Genomic DNA, 18,675 nt, shown 5'->3' on the forward strand with positions numbered 1-18,675 from the left:
GAGGCCAGGTGGGATTCAGGTGGGGGTTCTAGACATGCCTGGGGGAGGGGGCATTCATGTCCAAGTGTTCTCTCAGTCATGTGATGTCTTCTGTGCCCACATCCACCATAATAATGGCATTTTAAATAACTGGAACCAAGTACTCCATAATTTGGCTGCATGGAGATCCCCTACCCCACCCCTTTGGGCACTAGAAAGCATTGGGCACATCAGTCCCAGCAGTACTTGGGGGTTGTGGTGCTGATGTTCCATAACTGAGCTAGCACTTCACGTGGCTTTTCTGATGAGTCCTCAACCCTACTTTCTGAGGCCAAGAGTAAAGATTGGTTCAGAAACAGTGGATTTATGGGGGCTATTTTTTTTTTAACTCCAGCGACTTATAAGCACTTTTCCAGTCTGGCCACTCATGGCCAAACTCCATTTGAGGTAGCTCTCAGTAAGTCGGTGAGTTCTAGACGGGGACCATGGCCCATTCTGGGCATGGATCTCCTCTTTGATACCTAAAATATATATAACTAGAGGCCCAATGCATGAAATTTGTGCATGGGTAGGGTCCCTAGGCTTGGCCAGTGATCAGGGCTAATCGGGGTCTTCCGGCTGCCAGCCAGGGCCTCCCTTTCCCGGCTGTCATCTGCTGTCCAGGGCCTTCCTTCGTTCTGCGCCTCCCCCTGGTGGTCAGCACATGTCATAGCGAACGATCGAACTCCGGGTCGAACTCCTGAGGGGACAATTTGCATATTAGGCATATATATATATCTATCTATCTCCAAGGAAATGCACTACACAGAGAGTGAGTGAAATAGTAAAATGAAATGTGTGGCCTTGTAACAAATTTACCATTGACCAGCCGGTGTGGTTCAGTGGTTGGGCATCGTCCCATGCACCAAGAGATCGCTGGTTTGATTCCTGGTCAGGGCACATGCCCAGGTTGCAGGCTCGGTCCCCAGTAGGGGAGTGTGCAGGAGGCAGCTGATCAATGATTCTCTCTCATCGTTGATGTTTCTATCTCTCTCCCTCTCCCTTCCTCTCTGAAATAAATTTAAAAAATATATTTTTAAAATTACCATATTAATGTATTAAATGATGAGATTTAGCAGCAAATCTAGTTTCTGTAATTTTGAAATAGTGTTGAGCAAAAGCTCTACTAGCCTTTTATGTGCTAAAGCATACTAGAGTTGATGCCACTCACACTGCTGTAGTTTGTTGCCTGTATTTGTAACTAAGGAAATGCTAAGTTTCAGTTGGTGGAAATAGATGTGTTTTTTCTTCCTACCCAAATTCAAGGACAGCTCAAGTTTGAGGCGTGTCCTGTGGACTTCCTCCAATGCAGAGGGCCCTTAGGAGCTGTCCTGAGCAGGGGGCCTCTGTAAGTTGCTATGACAGATGAGGACACTTCTGAGTCTCAGTCTTGAAACAGGGTTCCTCTGAGAGGCAGGTGACGCTATGGCTGTGGCTGGAGCAGGCCAAGTGGAACCTGGAGCCTCTTGTGGTGCCAGAATTTCAGAGGGTTCAGAGAAGGGCAGGGATGGGTCGGGAGCCAGTGTCAAGAGCCCTGGCACTACAATTAAGAACTGTAATGCATTTGAGACCATTGCAAAAGGTAGTTTCTGAGTCTGTCTGAATTAGGCTTCTCCAGAGAAACAGAAACAATTTGAGGAGGGGAGACTTATTTTAAGGAATTGACTCATGCGATCATGGGTATTGAGAAGTCAGAAATCTGTAGGGCAGACTGGCAGGCTGGAGATAGGCTGATGTATCTATAGTCCAAAGGTGGGCTGGAGGCAGAATTTCTTTCTCCAAGGCACCTTGATCTTTTTCTCTTAAGGCCTTTTACTGATTGGATGAAATCCACCCACGTGGAGAGTAATCTGCTTTACTCAGAGTATGTCGGTTTAAATGTTAATCTCATCTAAGAAACTCTTTCACCCAACATCTAGACTGCTATTTGACCAAAGAACTGGGTTCCATGTTTGAGTTGACACAATTTACCACCACACTGCCGATGTTAGACATGTAAATAAGTGTAGTAGGAGAAGGTAGGACTCCTGCTTACACTGGGTGCCGAGGCCAGCAGAGATAGGAACTGCATTTTATGGCCACCACTGTGAAGCTGTGGACAGCAAGGCTGAGCCTGGGCTACACGTGGGGAATGGGCGTATGCTGTCAGCTGCGTGAGGAGAAGGCAGGCTGTAGAGTAGCCCTGTCCAGGTGGTCAGAGTTAACAGCCCACTGTGGGCAGACAGACCCCAAGGGCTTCTGCCTGGAGTGCTTCTGGGGCTACAGTTGTCACCTCGAGGCATATAGCTGGAACACCGTCTGTTCCTCTCCCTTCTCTGAAATCAAGAAAAAATATATTTAAATCAATAAATAAAATGTCAGTGTCCTAAAATGACAAAGAACAGCTGAGGAACTTCCAGATTAAAGGTAGCTGACAAGACAGGCGGTTCTGCTGTGTACCAGTCTCCACACAGGAGGGAGAGCAATGCAAGGACATTGCTAAGCCGTGTGACAATGTGGAAAGTAGACAGTGGCACAGTGTCCTGTCAGTAATGAATATAGTGAAGCTGGTGGCCGCCATGTGCTTACAAATGAGAATACCTTCACTCCTTTGCTCAGCAGAGCTCCAGCTGCCTCCTGGTTTCTTGTGGGGGCGGAGGGAGAGGAGGGGTCAGCTTTTAGGCAAATACCTGAAGCTTATTTTGTCAATTTGAGCCAAGACCAGTTACTGTGTGTGTGTGTGTGTGTGTGTGTGTGTGTGTGTGTGTTTAATCTGCACTGAGGATATTATATTTTATTTATTTATTTATTTATTTATTTATTTATTTATTTATTTATGAGAGTGGAGGAAGGGAGGAGGGGAGAGAGAGAGACAGAGACAGAGAGAGAGAGAAACATTGATGTGAGAGAGAGACATCTATTGGTTGCCTCCCTCATGCTCCCTGACCAGGGCCGGGATGGAACCTGCAACCCAGGTACCTACTCTTTTTTTTCTTTCTTTAATTACTCATTTTTAATATAGTTTTATTGATTTCGGAGAGAAAGGGAGAGGGAGAGAGAGATAAAAACATCAGTGATGAGAGAGAATCACTGATTGGCTGCCTCCTGCATGGCCCCCACACTGGGGATAGAGTTTGCAATCGGGCATGTGCCCTGACCTCCTGGTTCATAGGTCAATGCTCAACCATTGAGCCACACTGGCTGGGCCCAGGTATCTACTCTTGACTGGGAATCAAACCCGGGACCCTCGAGTCCACAGGCTGATGCTCTATCCACTGAGCCGAACCGGCTAGGGCATCATTGATATTTCTATCTTTTTCTCCCTCTCCTCTCCTCTATGAAATCAATAAAAATATATATTTTTAAAAAAAGAGTATCTGAAGCAATGTGACCCCATTGATGTGGAAGGAAAGGCAGTCAGGGGAAAGATACATCCCAAAGTGGCAGAGGGCCTGTGCTTCCTTAACTGAGGAGGGTCCTGGGGTCCCTTTGAACTCCCTGCACACTACCGTCCCCTGTACTCTGATCTGCTCAGTGCCTATCTGTAGACTCACTACTTTGGGCCCCTGGGGTGGTCATCATGTGGACCTACATGAAGGACACAGGGGACTGACGGGGGCGTGGGAGAGAGGTGTCTTCTCCCCTTGTGGCCCAGGCCTTACTTGTTGGCCAAATGTATGTGTGGACCTCAGGGCAGCACATACTGCAGCTCATCATGAGGGGTGGGTGTTGGGAGTCAAGGACCCCACTACCCCACCCCACAGGGGTCATCACACTGAAAGCAGACTATGTCTGCAAACCTTGCACAGGAAGGTTGGCATCCAGGGAGTGCAGACATGGGAATCTGAGAGACCCTTCAGTGGGGCAGGGGTGGAGGAGGTAGGCACTGGAAGGAGTCAGAACTCCCTGGAGCTTCTTTTTGAGAGAGGAGAGTGAAGTTGGTAAGAATTAGAAGATTTTAATAGAACAATTTAAAGAAAAAGTGTGGGGAGGGATAGCTATGACACCATAAAAGAAAAATTGGTAAATCCCACTTCATCAGAATTAAGAACTTCTGTTTTTTTGAAGAATGCCATGTAAGAGAATGAAAGACAAACCATGAACTGGGAGAGAATCTGCAAAACTCACCTGAAATAGCTCTAGAATATATAAAGAACTCTTCAGCCTGGCCAGTGTGGCTCAGTGGTTGAGTGTCAACCTGCGTCAACCTGTGAACCAGGAGGTCATGGTTCAATTCCTGGTCAGGGCCCATGCCCGGGTTGCGGGCTCGATCTCTAGTGGGGGGTGTGCAGGAGGTGGCTGATCGATGATTCTCTCACATCATTGATGTTTCTATCTCTCTCCCTCTCCCCATCTCTCTGAAATAGATAAAAATATATTTAAAAAAACAACAACAAACATCTCTCCAAAACTCTCCAAATGTGATGATAGGAAAATGACCCAGTTTTTAAAACATGTTAGAGATTTGTGCAGTTTCATCAAAGAATATATAAGATTGGCATATTAGTCCATGTAAAGATTGTCCATGTCATTTAGTCATTAAGGAAATGCAAATTAAAGCTATAATGAGCCCTGGTCGGTAGTTCAGTGGTTAGAGCGTCAGCCTGCACACCAAAGGGTCATGGGTTTGATTCCTGGTTAAGGGCACGTACCTGGGTTGCAGATTCCAACCCCAGCCCCAGTAGGGGTGCATGTGGCAAGCAACCAGTCTATATGTTTCTCTCTTCCTCTTCCCCTTCCTCCCTCCCTTCCACTTCTCTAAAAATCAATGGCAAAAGTATCCTCAGATGAGGATTAAAAACACAAACTACAAGGAGATATTACTTCATATCTATCAGAATGGCTCAAATAAAAAACCTGACAACACTAAATACTGACATGGATGGGGAGCAGCTGGAGCTCTCCTTCATTGCTGGTGGGAATGCAAATGGTGCAGCCACTCTGGAAGATAGTTCGGCACTTTCTCATGAAGTCACACATACATTTACCATAGGACCTAGCAGTCACAATCCTGGGTGCTCACCAAGTGAAACGAAAACTCACGTCCATACAGAAACCTGTACATGAATGTTTATGGCAGCTTTACTCATTAGTCCCCCAAACTGGAAATGACCCAATGTCCTCAGTCGGCAAATAGATGAGCACACTGGTATAATACAGTGGTTAGTACTCAAGCAGTAATAGGAATGGACTTCAGTGATAGCAACATGGACCCATCTCAAAGGCATTATGCAAAGTGTATGTGTGGTCACTTGGATAAGGGCCCCCCCGGTAAATGTCCAGGTCTTAACCCTTGGAGCCTATGAATGTGACCTCACATGGAAAAAGGATTTTGCAGATGTGATTAAGTTAAGGACCTTTATATTGGGAGGCTAAATGTAATCCCAAGTGACCTTATAAGAGAGAGGCAGAGAGAGTTGACACAGACAAGAAGAGAAGATGTGACCACAGAGGCAGAGATTGGGGTGATTCTGCCTCAACCCAAAGTCCCAAAACTTGGAAGAGGCAGGGAAGATTCTCCCCTGAGCCTCTGAAAGGAGTGCAGCCATGTAGGATTTTGGCCCACAGACTGATTTCAGATTTCTGGCCTCCTGGACTGTAAGAGACTAAATTTGTTGTTTTAAACCACCAAGTTTGTGGTAGTTTGTTACAATAGCCACAGAAAAGAAATGTAGTATGATTCCATTTACATGACCTTCTGGAGAAGGTGCGGCCATAGGGACAGAAAACAGTGGAGATGGGGGTGGGGAGGGGATGGAGTACCAGTGGGCATGCTGAATTCCAGCAGAAAGCAAGATGGCCCAGTACAGCATGCTGACTGTGTTTACTTGCTAACCCAAGAAGAAAACAAATATTGGGAGGGTGGCAGGACCACAGTTTCAGGTGATTTGCACTTGTTTTTCTAATGCTTAAAGTTTCTTAAAAACTTTTCCCTCAGCTTCCTACGCACCTTCATGTGCTGTGCTGGCCCGTGGGTCGGTCCTGATTGACACCTGGCTTGTAGCTGCTTGGAGTCCTTTTTCTTGCTTGTATGTGTCTGTCTGTCCATAATGATGAATGTGCCGCCACGGGGAGGGACTGCCTTGGGCCCCTGTTCAGGCCCTGTTCAGGCTTCCCAGCTCAGCCCTGAGCCGGCCACATCCAGTTCGACTGACCTACTGGGTACATGTCCCACACCTTCTTCTATGTCTGTCTGTGGTTCATGGAAATGGCCCCTCAGGGTCGCAGACACCATCTGACTCTCCATGTCCTCAGTGTCCCACTCAGAACCTGCCAGGAAGTGTTAGGGAGGGTTCCTGAAAGGCATTTCCTAATCCTCTGTACTTTACTGGAAAGGAGGGGACAGTTGCCAGGAGGTCCGCAGCCAGGCCTTTTCTCCAGACTTCACCTCCCCCTTTCCTGGCCACACTCCACTCAGGAAGGTTAGGGCCCGGCCCTGCAGAATCACACAGGCTCTCTTTAAAGAAGAACAGATGCCTTTCCTTCTATTACTTTCCATGGACACCTTTGGGTTACGAGGGTGGTGGGGTGGGTCAGGCCAGGCATACAGCAGGGAGTGCACTGCCTGGGCGGTATCGACACTGTGTCTACTGGGCATTTCAGGACTTGGGAGCTGCTTCCCATGCACAGCCTGTGTCGGGTGTCCCAGGGCTGCATCCAGATTGGGCCAGTCCTTGCTAGATCTGTTTTGTGCACCATGGGGTCTTTCCTGTGTGCACTTTTATTTTAAACCTTTCACATGGGTATGTTCACAGGCAGACAGAACAGAGACTAATGACATTCCCTGGCCATCACCCAGCCTTACCCTCTGTGAGCATCTCACCGAGCATTTAAAAAAAAAAAATTTTTTTGATTGATTTTTTGAGAGGGAGAGGGAGAGAAACATCGATGTGAAAGAGAAACATTGGTTGGCTGCCTCTTGCACGCACCCCAACTAGGGATTGAGCCTGCAGCCTGGGCATGTGCCCTGACTGGGAATTGAACTGTCGACTTTTCGGTGCACAGGATGATTCTCAATCAGCCACCCCGGCCAAGACTGAGCAGCATTTTTAAAAACAATCCCACATATCTATTCATTTCACCCATGTCCTTTTAATGACAATATTGAATATCAACAGATATGGACTGGTTTTTGTAGATACATCCTCAGTGCAGCTCCATGAGACCTCTGAGGCTCAGCCCCTGGCACCCTGCCAGCTGTCTCCATGGGGTCTTCAACTGTGTCTGGGTCAAGCCAGGGCCATGTAGAGCCACTCGTGATGTACATGCCAAGTGTGTGGTACTCTGTAGCACTCCATCATTCTTCCCCTTGTGCCATCCACCTATTGAAGAAACCAGCAGGTTGGTCCTATGGAATTTTCCGTGTTCTGCTCTGATGATCATTTTCCCCTTGCTTTCCTCATGGCATTGATGTAGCCTGCTGACTCCTGGGGCAGGCTCATTCTTTACTGTGGGGGCCATCCTGTGCACTCTGGGTGTTGGGCAGTGTTTCTCCTCCACCCACCAGGTGCCAGAAATATCTTCCTTCCTAATCAAGTCATGACAACCAAAAGTGTCCTTTGGGGCAGAATCACCCACCATCATGAATGTAACTCTGTGCCTTACCCACTGGTTTCCTGTGAACCTGTAGCTGGACCTGGACATGGATTTCATAAGTCACTTCCTATTGCCTCACCCTCCAAGGCTCTTCTCCATGGGTAGAGATAAGGGGATTTTGACCATCTTGAGTTCCTCCTCATCCTTGACCCATCTTATGGGAGAGGGTTCTTAGGCAGACATTTGTGCCTCCTCCCATGGGGGCACCCAGCTCCCTAGCCATCACCTATCCTGTACGCTCCCCATTTTCTCCCACACGCATGACCATCTTTCCTACATGGCTTCTTCATTCAGGTGATCCCCCCCCTCCTGCCCCAGACAGGGAGCTGCCAGGGGGCCAAATGCTTGCAGGGCACAAATGTCCCTGCCTCATTGCATTGAGGCCTCCTTACTACCTGCTCCACTAGGCCTTCCTGCTTATTCCCTGGCTTGGCTGATGTGCGGCACCAGCAGTGATGCTTGTTCTGAGCAACTCCCAACTTCATCCCCATTTGAGACTAGTGGGAGATGGTACATTGCCATGCGGGGACCTGACAGGTGCAGTGTGTGGGGGCTAGGCTTCCTGGGCTTGCCTGCTGCTCAGGAGACACCGCATTGGGTGGCTCAAAAGTGGGTATGTGTAACCTTTGAGCCTGCTTTGGGAATGACATAACTCTCCCCCTCCCCCGAGGGTCTGAGGAGACTTGGGGCATTGTTGTGATACCTGAAGTGCAGCCTATTCAGGTACCGAGTGTGACAGGTGTGGAGGCAGCAGTGCAGTGCATAGGGGTATCCAGGGCAGTTACATTACTGGGGCCTTGATAATTTTGGTCTGAGGGCCGACCCAGAAGCTGCTGAGGCAACAGGGAAATGAGTACGGGCAATGTCCAGGCCAGTGCATCAGATCCTGTTGGTCCTAGGATGCTGCCTTCTGTCCTGCTGCATAGATAAGGTAACAGGGCAACACTCCCCCTTTCCCCCGCAACCTCATGAGCTGTCGGCCCCTGCAGGGAGCAGCCAACCAGGTCATGATGGCCATGTTGCCATGGGAAGCCCCTGAACCTCTGTGATGGAGTGATGCTGTTCCTGCCATGAAGGAACCTCTGATTTGGGCTCTGGCTGCTCGCTCAGAAGACACTGTTGGTGCCACACCCACCTTCTGGGGGCCCACAAGTTTGGGGTAATCCTTGTGCCCCGGACACCACCACTGCCTTCCGTTTGCACCATGCCTTCTCACATTTAGTTGTGTGTGTCCAAATCTTGCACTTTGTTATTATCTGTGCCTCAGACTGTCAATGATCTTCTACAGAAATGTAACTTACTCTTTCATATTCATAGAGGGGTTCACCATGCCCAGTGCTTTTCATTGTCTGTGAGATCCTTGTGTCCATTTGATGTCACTCCCTCCTCTTGAAGAACTTCCAGAACCTTCTTTGTAGTGCAGATTTGCTGTAAACATACTCTCGGCTTTTGTCTCTCTGGACAAGTCTCTATTTCACTTTCTCTTTTCACTGGATATAGAATTCTAGGTTGGCAGTTTTCTGCCCTCAGCACTTTAAAGATGTACCTGTTATTGTTAATGGCTAGACAGGAAGCCTGTGGGGAGTCACCCAAGTGCATGTGTGAGAGTGGGAGTGAAATACTCTGTTGTTGAGAGGAACTTGGTCCTGCTGGAGGAAAGAGACACCAGACAAGGCCATGTGGCCAGGAGCCTGGCTCTATAATGACAGCCAGGCTGCGTGGGGACATGCACTTGAGGCCAGCCCTCCCAGCATTACAGAGAAAGTGGGGGCTTTTAGGCCTCTTGCCTGACTTCTCCAATGTCAAATGTGTCCTTCTCAGTGTCCTTGGGGAATGAGTGACTTTGAAAGAAAAGAGTCTTTCAGAGAAGTTACTTGACAGCTATGAAGCCAGTTAAATGCTTCACTGGATGGCCCACAGGGAGTGTGTGGTCGGAGGAGGGTGGACCAGCATGTGTGAGTACTAGGGCTGTCCTGGTGCAGTTCCTTCATAGGAGATACACCCTGCCTTGTTCCTCTTCCTCCTTACCCTAAATCCGGCCTCACGTAACCATGGCCTCTGGAGCGCAAAGACTTTGCTGTGTGTGTATGGCACACACAGTGCTTGAGTTAGCCCCTGCTAATCCCTGCACGGAAATCCGGGCTGAGAGATCTGAGGGCAAAAGAGCCAAGACCCAGGTTCCCTCTACCACTGTAATGTCCCAAATTTCTGCTCCGGCTTTGCGCTTGCTGTTCCTTTTGCCAGAAACTATCTTCCTTCCTGGTTTTGATGATCACATGTCGGCAGAGAGCTTATAATAATGACAGGCAGGCTACTTTGCATTACCTGTGCTGCGGTGTTCTCATGTCTTCTGTTTCCCTTCTACCCACATATATCATTCTTGTGTTAAACATGGCTGACAGACAGGAATCTCTCCCTGCCTGTTGCTCAAAGCCCCTGAGTCTTCAGTAAAGGTCCTCTGTGGGCCTGATCTGCTGATCTGCTGATCTGGCACATACTGATCCGCTTTCTGTCTCTTTAGCTTTGCCTTTTCTGGAAACATATCTAAATGGACTGATAAAATGCATGGTAACATATGTTGCTGCCTCTCACTTAGCCAGTGGTTTCTAGGTTCATCCATATTGTGTCCATCAGGAGTTTATTTCTTTTTATTTTGGGAAGGTTCTCTTGTTTTTCTGTCTGCCATCTGATGGACATTTAGGTTGTTGCCACTTTTCAGATACTAAGAATAATTCTGCTGTGCACATCCTATATAATAAAAGCCTAATATGCTAAGTGACTGGTCATCCGGTCAGCCACTCAACCAAAGCGTAATATGCTAATGATATGCTAAGGCCGCTCAACTGCTCGCTATGACGTGCAAGGACCATCAGGGGGCAGACAGTCGACTGGTTGACCAGTTGCTATGATGTGCATTGACCACCAGGGGCTGATGCTCTGACTGGTAGGTTAGCTTGCTGCTGGGGTCCAGCTGATTGGGACTGAGCGAGATGGGCTGGACATGCCCTGGATCCCTCCCGCGGTCCCTCCCTGGCTGGCCAACCTCCTGCATCCCTCCCCAGCCCCAATCGTGCACTGGTGGGGTCCCTTGGCCTGGCCTGTGCCCTCTCGCAATCCAGGCTGAGGGACCCCCCACCCCCCACCGCTGAGTGCACAAATTCCGTGCCCCAGACCTCTAGTTTTTGTTTAAGTTCTCATATGGACGTATCTTTAATTTCTCTTGGCTAATTCCTAGGAGTGGAATTGCTGGGTCATGGAGTAACTCTGTGTTTAACATTTTAAGAAAGTGTCAGACTGTTTTCCACAGCAGCCACACAATGTACGTTTCCACCAGCCATGCACCAAGGGTTCTAGGGTATCATTTGTCTTTCCTGTTCTAGCCGTTCTGATAGGTGCACAGTTTGCATTTCACCGATGGGTAACAGCACTGAGCACCTTCTCACCTTAGTGGCCATCTTTCTATGTCTTCTTTTCATCTCTTTAACCTTATTCCAAGCAAAGGCCACTTACATGTTGTATCTCCAAGGGCCCTGCCAGGACAAGATCCCTACGGGTGCTGTGCTTCTCATTCTCTGACTGACAGCCTAGGCAGGGGTTAGGTCATGGTTGTGGGTCGGGCCAGCTGGTCCTGAGTCTACTTTGAAAGGAGCCTGACCCTTGTCTCAACAGCACCATGGCCTCTGGATGTCCCTTTCTGACAGCCTAGAAGTGTGGGGCGATGTGTTTAGAAGTTTGGGGTGGTTTCTGGGGCATCAGATCTCATGGAGTGACCCTTCAGGTCTGCTTCAGACAGCAGAGTCCTTTAAGATTCTCAGCAAAAAAGGAGGCTCCTGGTAAACAAAGGGGTTGCATGTGTGGCCCTCATGTCCAAGCTAGCTGAGCTGTCTCCCTCACATGCCCATAGCCGTCAGCCCAGTGGCCGATGGACCCATGGGTTCTGACAGGTCGGCCACCTATTAAATAAACCCCGGCCTTGCCTGTTGGTTGTTTCTCCCCATGAGGTGGAGCCATTCCACTACTCAGAGCTACTTCACCTCCCCAGGGCGTGCTACGGGCCTGACATTCTGGGTGGGGAGCTGACAGGCAGCCACCCAGGGAGGTACTGGCGCGGTGAGGAAGTATCCCTTACTCTAAGTGAGGCCAGGGTGGAGGCCAGAGTGGTGGGCTCAGTGATGGAGGTTTGAAGAGCCCAGTATCCCACTGCTGTGTGGAAGAGGCAGGGTCCTATGGGTTTGGGGGACGAGGGAGGGGGTCATGGTGACAAGCCAGGGCCACACTACTACTGTGGTGTCTACTACTCAGAAGGTGGGTGCTCTGGGCCCAAGGTTAGAAGAGGGGGTGCAGCCCTCTATCTGTATTCACATTCTTTCTAAAATTCCACCACAAGGCTGATGTCTGAATACTTGAAGCTTAAAGTATTTATTTATTTTTTTTACTATTTATCTTTTTATGACATTTGGAAATTCTGCCACCCCTAGCACAGTGACAAACTGCTCTAAAGCTGTGACATGGGAGCTAGGCAGGTTTGGGGCTTTATTCTGCCAATGGTGGGTGGCCAGAGTCACCTCATCAGCCTGCCTCCTGGCCAGTGATGCTCACCCACCCTGATTTCCATTTGGAGGTGGTGTTTGTGAGGCAGGGTGGCCTGGGCTGGTGATGGGTTTGGGAGACCAGGGAGGGGCTGCCCACTGCCTGTGTCTCCACTCTTGGCCACTCAATTACTCTCAGCCCCAGTCCCCATGCCAGTCAGGGAACTTGTATTGATCCTTCAAAACCCTACTTCAGTGACCTTTCCTGTAGTTTTCAGATGTTGTGTTCGCTCTCACCTTTCCTGAGCACACAGTCTTTACCCTGCTCCTTAGATAACCGGATGTGAGGCTCTGGATTTATAGGTATCTTTGTGTGTGTTTTTTTGCAGGATTCTGTTTCACTGAGACCATCAATTCGATTTCAAGGAAGCCAAGGGGTGAGTCGTTTTTGTGTTACTTATATTTGGAATTGTGGGACTGGTACAGTCTGAGGCCTGTCATGACTTGTTAGGCACAGCAGTATTTGGTCCCATCCACCTCCATTCCAGTCCCCATGCCAGGCTAAGCTCCACCTCTAGATGTGCCCAGGCTGGTCTTGGGGCCCACAAATGGTCATCTGTCTATGAGCAGAAGAAAGGTATCCTGTCTAGCACCCCCTAGGGCAGTGGTCGGCAAACTCATTAGTCAACAGAGCCAAATATCAACAGTACAACGATTGAAATTCCTTTTGAGAGCCGAAAACAGACTTCTGCGCATGGGCCACAAAGTTTCAATAGCACTGTATGTGCGCGCGCCACACTCAAGGGGCCAAAGAGCCGCATGTGGATCGCGAGCTGCAGTTTGCCGACCACTGCCCTAGGGTCCTTCCCTTCCTTCCTATAGCAGATTCATACTTGGCTCCCAGGCCCCAATCCGCATTCTGACTCAGTCTCTGAGCTAATTCAAAGCTGTGGCCCCAGAGCCCAAGCATGTCCCTCTATGGACCCAGGACCATGGGTGTTGGTCTCATTTTGGTACTGAGTTGGGGAGTTATAGAAACTCAGCACCCCCATTTTATTATGGAATGTACTTTATTCTAAATGAACATGTTAATAGAAAAATTAGGGAATGAAAGAAAGGGCAAGTTGTTCACAATCCTTAGGATCACCCACCAGTACCTCCCACCCACCAAACACTCCTTGGAACACTAGTTCTTGTTCTAGTCTTTATTAAAAGTCTTTTGTTTTTTATCTGAAGAGTTGCCACATATGTCTAAGTCAGTTTCCACCTGAGAGATCTGTGGGTTTCACCGAGCCAGGATACTCCATAGAGCAATGGTTCTCTACCTTTCTAATGCCACGACCCTTTAATACAGTTCCTCATGTTGTGGTGACCCCCAACCATAAAGTTATTTTCGTTGCATGTGCAGATACAGAGATAGCAAGATATGCCTATGGGCAGGCAGGAGCCAGTGCCACGATGCAGCGGGCCTTCTTCCTTCTCAGGGAGACTCAGTTTCCCTCTTAAGACCTTCAGCTGATTGGGAGAGGCCCACCCAGACCATTGAGGGTCCTCTCCTTTATTTAGAGTCCGCTGGTCATGGATATCTACAGAACACCTCCACACACACCCAGGTTAGCTCTTATGGGGTCACTGGGGCTGCGGCCTGGCCAGGGACACACAAACTGACCAACACATTGATACCAGTGAAGGTTGGCAAGACACCCAAAGACCCAGACAATCCCCACCCCCCTGTGCCTTCTTGAGGACATCTGTGCATTCATTGGCCCCATCAGAGTCTTGTGGTCACCCTTTTGCCACCTCCCTTTATTCTTCTTGAGACCTTTCTCCAGGGGTGTCGGTGGGGCTGCCCTGGTCCCTCAGCCCCTGTGGGAAGATGAGGCCAGTGCACAGAAGGGGCCACCGTGGTCAGTGTTCACTTTCCACCACTCACAGATGCTCCGTGAGTTTCTCCTGGGCCATGCCCTATGTCCCCTGAATTCCTATGGAAAGCCTGAGAGCCACGTTCATTCTAGATGTGGGGTCTCACCACCTTAGTTTTAGAATCATGTTTTGTCCACCTTTTCTTCTTCCTTGGCTTTCTTTTGCTTAACAGAGTCTCTAGAGGATTTCAGCATGGAGGTGCTGTGTTGCAGCTCCAGGCAGTCCAGGCCATGATTTTTCACCAGAAGGCTCTTCCCTGTGGGAGCCTACGTGAGGGCTGGATGGGCTGTGTGACAGGGGGAGTGTTGTTTTCCCCCCAGCTTGCTACATAGAGTCAAGCACTGGGTCTGCCCCCGCGACATCTGTACCTCCTCCTCCTCCTGGGCATTGATGGGACATGTCCCCCTCCCCCCAGCCAGGTGGGAAAGGCTTGGCCTGGTGCCAGGCTGCATGTGCACAATCACCCAGACTGACAGGGAGGAGGTAGGGTGCCTTGGCTCTCTCCTCCCACTTCTCCTGGTCACTCCATTGCATGCGCACAGCTGGGCCAGCATGTTCCTGAGAAGTAAGGAGGGGGTTTTGCTCTGTGCACAACACCTTCCAGGTTAGAAATGGAGCAGGATGTGGGGTGTGCATGGAGGAGCAGGAGGCCAGCGGAGCTGGATGGAACAGGCTCTTTAGGGACATGGGCTGCTTCAGTGTTCAGGGACCCACTCCCCAGAGGTCCATGAAGCTAACAGACTGAAGATTGAGACCCTATCTGTAGGCTCCTTAGCTTGGGGACCTTGGCCAATTTTCCCCTCTGTCCCTCAGCCTCTACCAGATAGGGATCTTGTTCACCCTAGCCGTGGTCGGCAAACTGCGGCTCGCGAGCCACATGCGGCTCTTTGGCCCCTTGAGTGTGGCTCTTTCACAAAATACCACGGCCTGGGCGAGTCTATTTTGAAGAAGTGGCGTTAGAAGAAGTTTAAGTTTAAAAAATTTGGCTCTCAAAAGAAATTTCAATCGTTGTACTGTTGATATTTGGCTCTGTTGACTAATGAGTTTGCAGACCACTGACCTAGAGCAAGCATGTCAAACTTGCAGCAGGCTTCGAGTTTGACATGCTTGACCTAGAGGGTCATGTGTAAATTAACGTGGCTTTAGGAGAACCAATGTATTCCCTGTGGCACAGGATGAGCTCACTCTTGGCTCCCGGTGCTCTTCCCCCTCAGACATGAATGTGGTTCAGCTGGCATAGGGTCACAGCATCAACGTACCTCCTGGGTGGGTGTTGGGCCCATCCCCACCACCTCCCATCTTAGGCTGGGGCTTGCTCCCAGACTGGCCCTATGGCACCCTCTGGTGGCCACGGTCACCCTGTGCACTCTGCGGCATCACCACATTCCCTGGAGAGCTAGGCCCCACCTGAATGTGTCTGGCCTCCAGGACTGTGTCTTCTAGAGCAAAACAATCACCTGTCCATTTTTGGGGTACGTTTTCACATCTGTGTTCTCTGCGCTCTCAGGGGCACTGAGCTAGCTGACTGGTCCTCTGCTGTCAAAGGGTCACTTCTGAGTTGTTAACCCCTGACAGCTGGTAAAGCACCCCCACCTGGCCAGCCCCACTCCAAAACTCTCCAGTTGAATGAAGAAGGAGAGGTAGGGTTTTGTCCTTAGCATTTCCCTGGGCTGTGGTGGGAACATGAGCTGCAATTTCTAGAACAAGGTCTGATAGGGCTGGTCACAGACCTTTGGCCGATGTGTGTGTGGGAACCATGTCTATTAGTATGTGCTCAAGATTGAGCCATAAGGTGCTTGTTGCTGTGTTATTGGTACCAGGGATAGTTTAGAAATATCTTAAAAATATCTCTAGAATGGGGTTTATGAGCCTGGAGACATCATACACCAAAGTTGAGCAGTTGAGACCTTGGGAGCCTGGGGGAAGGGGGCAGGTGAAGGCGGAGCATTGCTTTTCTGAGCCCCATGGAGAAGGAAGAGAAGGTGCTTAGAAAGGGCCCTGGGTATCTGCCAGGCCAGCAAAAGGGGCTGCTTTGCTCCTAGAAGGCATGCTTAGCCGCAGTAGTAACTCTCCCCAGAATGGTTCCCTGGGAATGAAAATGATGAAGATACAGACAATGGGGTGGAGAGGGCCTGGGGTTGGGGGTAGGGGCAGGCTAGAGGGGACCAGTGGGGGGGGGGGGGGGGAAGAGGACATGTATAATACTTTCAACAATAAATAGTTATTTTTTTAAAAATATTAAAAAATGATGAAGAAAACTGATGATTCCTGGTAATCCTTCTGGCAAGAGAGCACCTGGTCAGTGGTGTTTGGCTCCCATATCCACCTGTTTTCCTCTTTTTGCCTGAAGGAATATCCAGTGCTGTCCCCCACCATGTTGCTCCCACCTCCACTAGGGACTTGATTTGCCTCCGGAACTCTCACCTGCACTGCATACAGTGACCTGGGGGAGTGCGGTGGCTGACTTGGGACAGATTTCAAAGGGTGGAGGTGAAAGGCTTCTGACCAGGACCCCACTAACTGCCACAGGGGAGCCAGCACCCCCTGCAGGCCTCAGGCCTCAGAGGCACTCAGGGCATCTGGGATGGGACAAGCATGTTTATTGTTTATTTCTCGTTTTTCTGTCACACAAACACTTGTCCCCATCCCCCATAACCTGGTGTCAGTGCTGCCATCAGACATATCTAAACCCACTACATATACTCAGACCAACTGGTAGCTCTGAGACAGTCCAGAGGGCACGTTCATGGCTGCTGCATTTCAGGCCATGTCCTGGAACACATGCCAAGCTCCCTGGCGCAGAGACAGCTGCGTTCCTGGGCTATTTGTGCCCAGCTGGATGGTTTCCTTGCTGGTTCCCAGAGATTGGTAATTATTAACCAGCAACAAACCATTAACCAGAGGATGCCATAGCAGTGGTACCACTCCCAGCACACCTCCCTCCCACCCCCCAGCTGTCCCGAGGACACGGGCCACAAGCACCCTCTGTGTGTGTCTTCCCCTGTCACTAGCCAGGACCAGGCTCTCCTGAGCATTATTTCAAGCCCTGTGTCACCCACTGTCCAGTACAGACTGGCCTCTGGGCTCAGTGCTGGGCCCTCTCCTACTCCGGGACAAATTTTGGAAGTGGGCATATGTGCCTAGGGGAAAAGGCCCACACAGGCTGAAAGGGTTACAGTGAAGTGCCCAGGGGAACACGGTAGCTGCTCCCTGCTCAAGCTCGGGTAGGGCGTCTGCACATGTCCTGGTCCCACCGTCAGCTCTCTGCTGGTTACAGGGAGCATCCTGAAGCTGTGATGAGTGGTTTCCTACACCCATGTCCTTGGGCAGATGTCTCCCTGTCTTGATCCATTGTGGGCTGTGCCTGTTATGGCTGTGGCTGCATAGTTGCAGAGTTCCGTTTTGCAGCTAGAGGTGGTGTCTATCCTTCCCACCTGCCTATATGAGTGGGGTTGAGTCTGCCTCACGGCTGCATGAGCTGGGGGTGGAGTAGGTAGGGTGGAAGCTACCCAGGGCCACCAGCACCTTAGAACTCAGGCCGGATTCCTCTCCCCTCCTCTCAGGGGTGACAGTTCAGTGGGGACTGACACCCTCTGCAGCCACTGCCCCCTGAGCAGATATGGGCAAGGAGGAGCCACCCACATCCGGCTCAGTTTCCCCGGAAACTGCTTTTTATTTTGCTGACTGGTGTACAGGCTTCCTGCCATGAGGTGGAGAGGAGGTCCCTAAGCAGAGCAAGGGTCAAAGCATCTTGGCTGCCCAGCGTGCCCTGCTGACTGCTGACACCATCTTGTCTCATCCCCCCCGCCCCCCCCTTGTTTTTTTGTTAATCCTCACCTGAGGATATTTTTTTCATTGATACTTAGAGTGGAAGGGAGGGGGAGAGACAGAGAGAAACATCCATTGATTGCCTCCCGCACATGCCTTGACTGGGGCCGGGGATTGAGTGCAGTCAAGGTACATGCCCTTGACCAAAATAGAACCTGTGGCCCTGCAGTCTGTGGGCCAATGCTCTAACCACCGAGAAACCCAGCTAGGGCTCATTTTACCTTTGAAGGATGTCCTTGGCCAGATCTGCCCTTTTTGGTGGGTGAGGAAACTAAATCATGGCCCAGATCTGGGTTTGGGTTTGGTCCCTGCCTCCAGGTGTATGTTACCCGCTCTGTACTTCTCAGACTGTGATGCCATCACCCTTCCCTCTTACATGGGAAAGAGGACCCTGAGCATTACTGGGTACAGGTGATGGGGACCAGCCGAGTCCTGTCACTGCCAGGAAAGCAGAGGTGTTTTGAATTAAAGTGCTAGCAGTGGACAGTGGACAGTTGGGATCCAGCAGCTGGTCTGTGCCACAATCCCCTCCATGCTTTGGACTCTCAGTGACGCCCCCTTGTCTCCGTGCAGCACATCTCCATTCCCCAGCCGGACTACCCCTCAGAGGCTCGGATCTTCTCCTTCTACCTCTCCAACATTGGCCGTGACAGCCCCCAGGGCAGTTTCGACTGCATCCAGCAGTACTTCTCCAGGTGAGGCCAAGAGGGAAAGCCCTGCCTCTTCAGCCTCCCCCCCGGCCCCCACCCTCCTGTGCAAGTGTTTGCCCACCGCTTTTGGCCCAGTGCCTCCTTCTGCCCCC

At 50.3% G+C, this 18,675-nt stretch overlaps 1 protein-coding gene across 1 annotated transcript in view; it reads left to right on the forward strand.

Annotated features, from left to right (window-relative positions):
- ELL (elongation factor for RNA polymerase II) overlaps positions 1-18,675 on the forward strand; it is a 64,440-nt gene that overhangs the window by 22,206 nt on the left and 23,559 nt on the right. The window contains exons 2-3 of the mRNA XM_079772503.1: positions 12,512-12,559; positions 18,447-18,568. Coding sequence (XP_079628629.1) covers positions 12,512-12,559; positions 18,447-18,568 — 170 coding nt within the window. The remainder of the gene's footprint in view (positions 1-12,511; positions 12,560-18,446; positions 18,569-18,675) is intronic.

The sequence above is a fragment of the Cnephaeus nilssonii genome (assembly GCF_951640355.1).
Source record: "Cnephaeus nilssonii genome assembly, chromosome: 5".
NCBI classification, from domain to species: Eukaryota; Metazoa; Chordata; class Mammalia; order Chiroptera; family Vespertilionidae; genus Cnephaeus; species Cnephaeus nilssonii.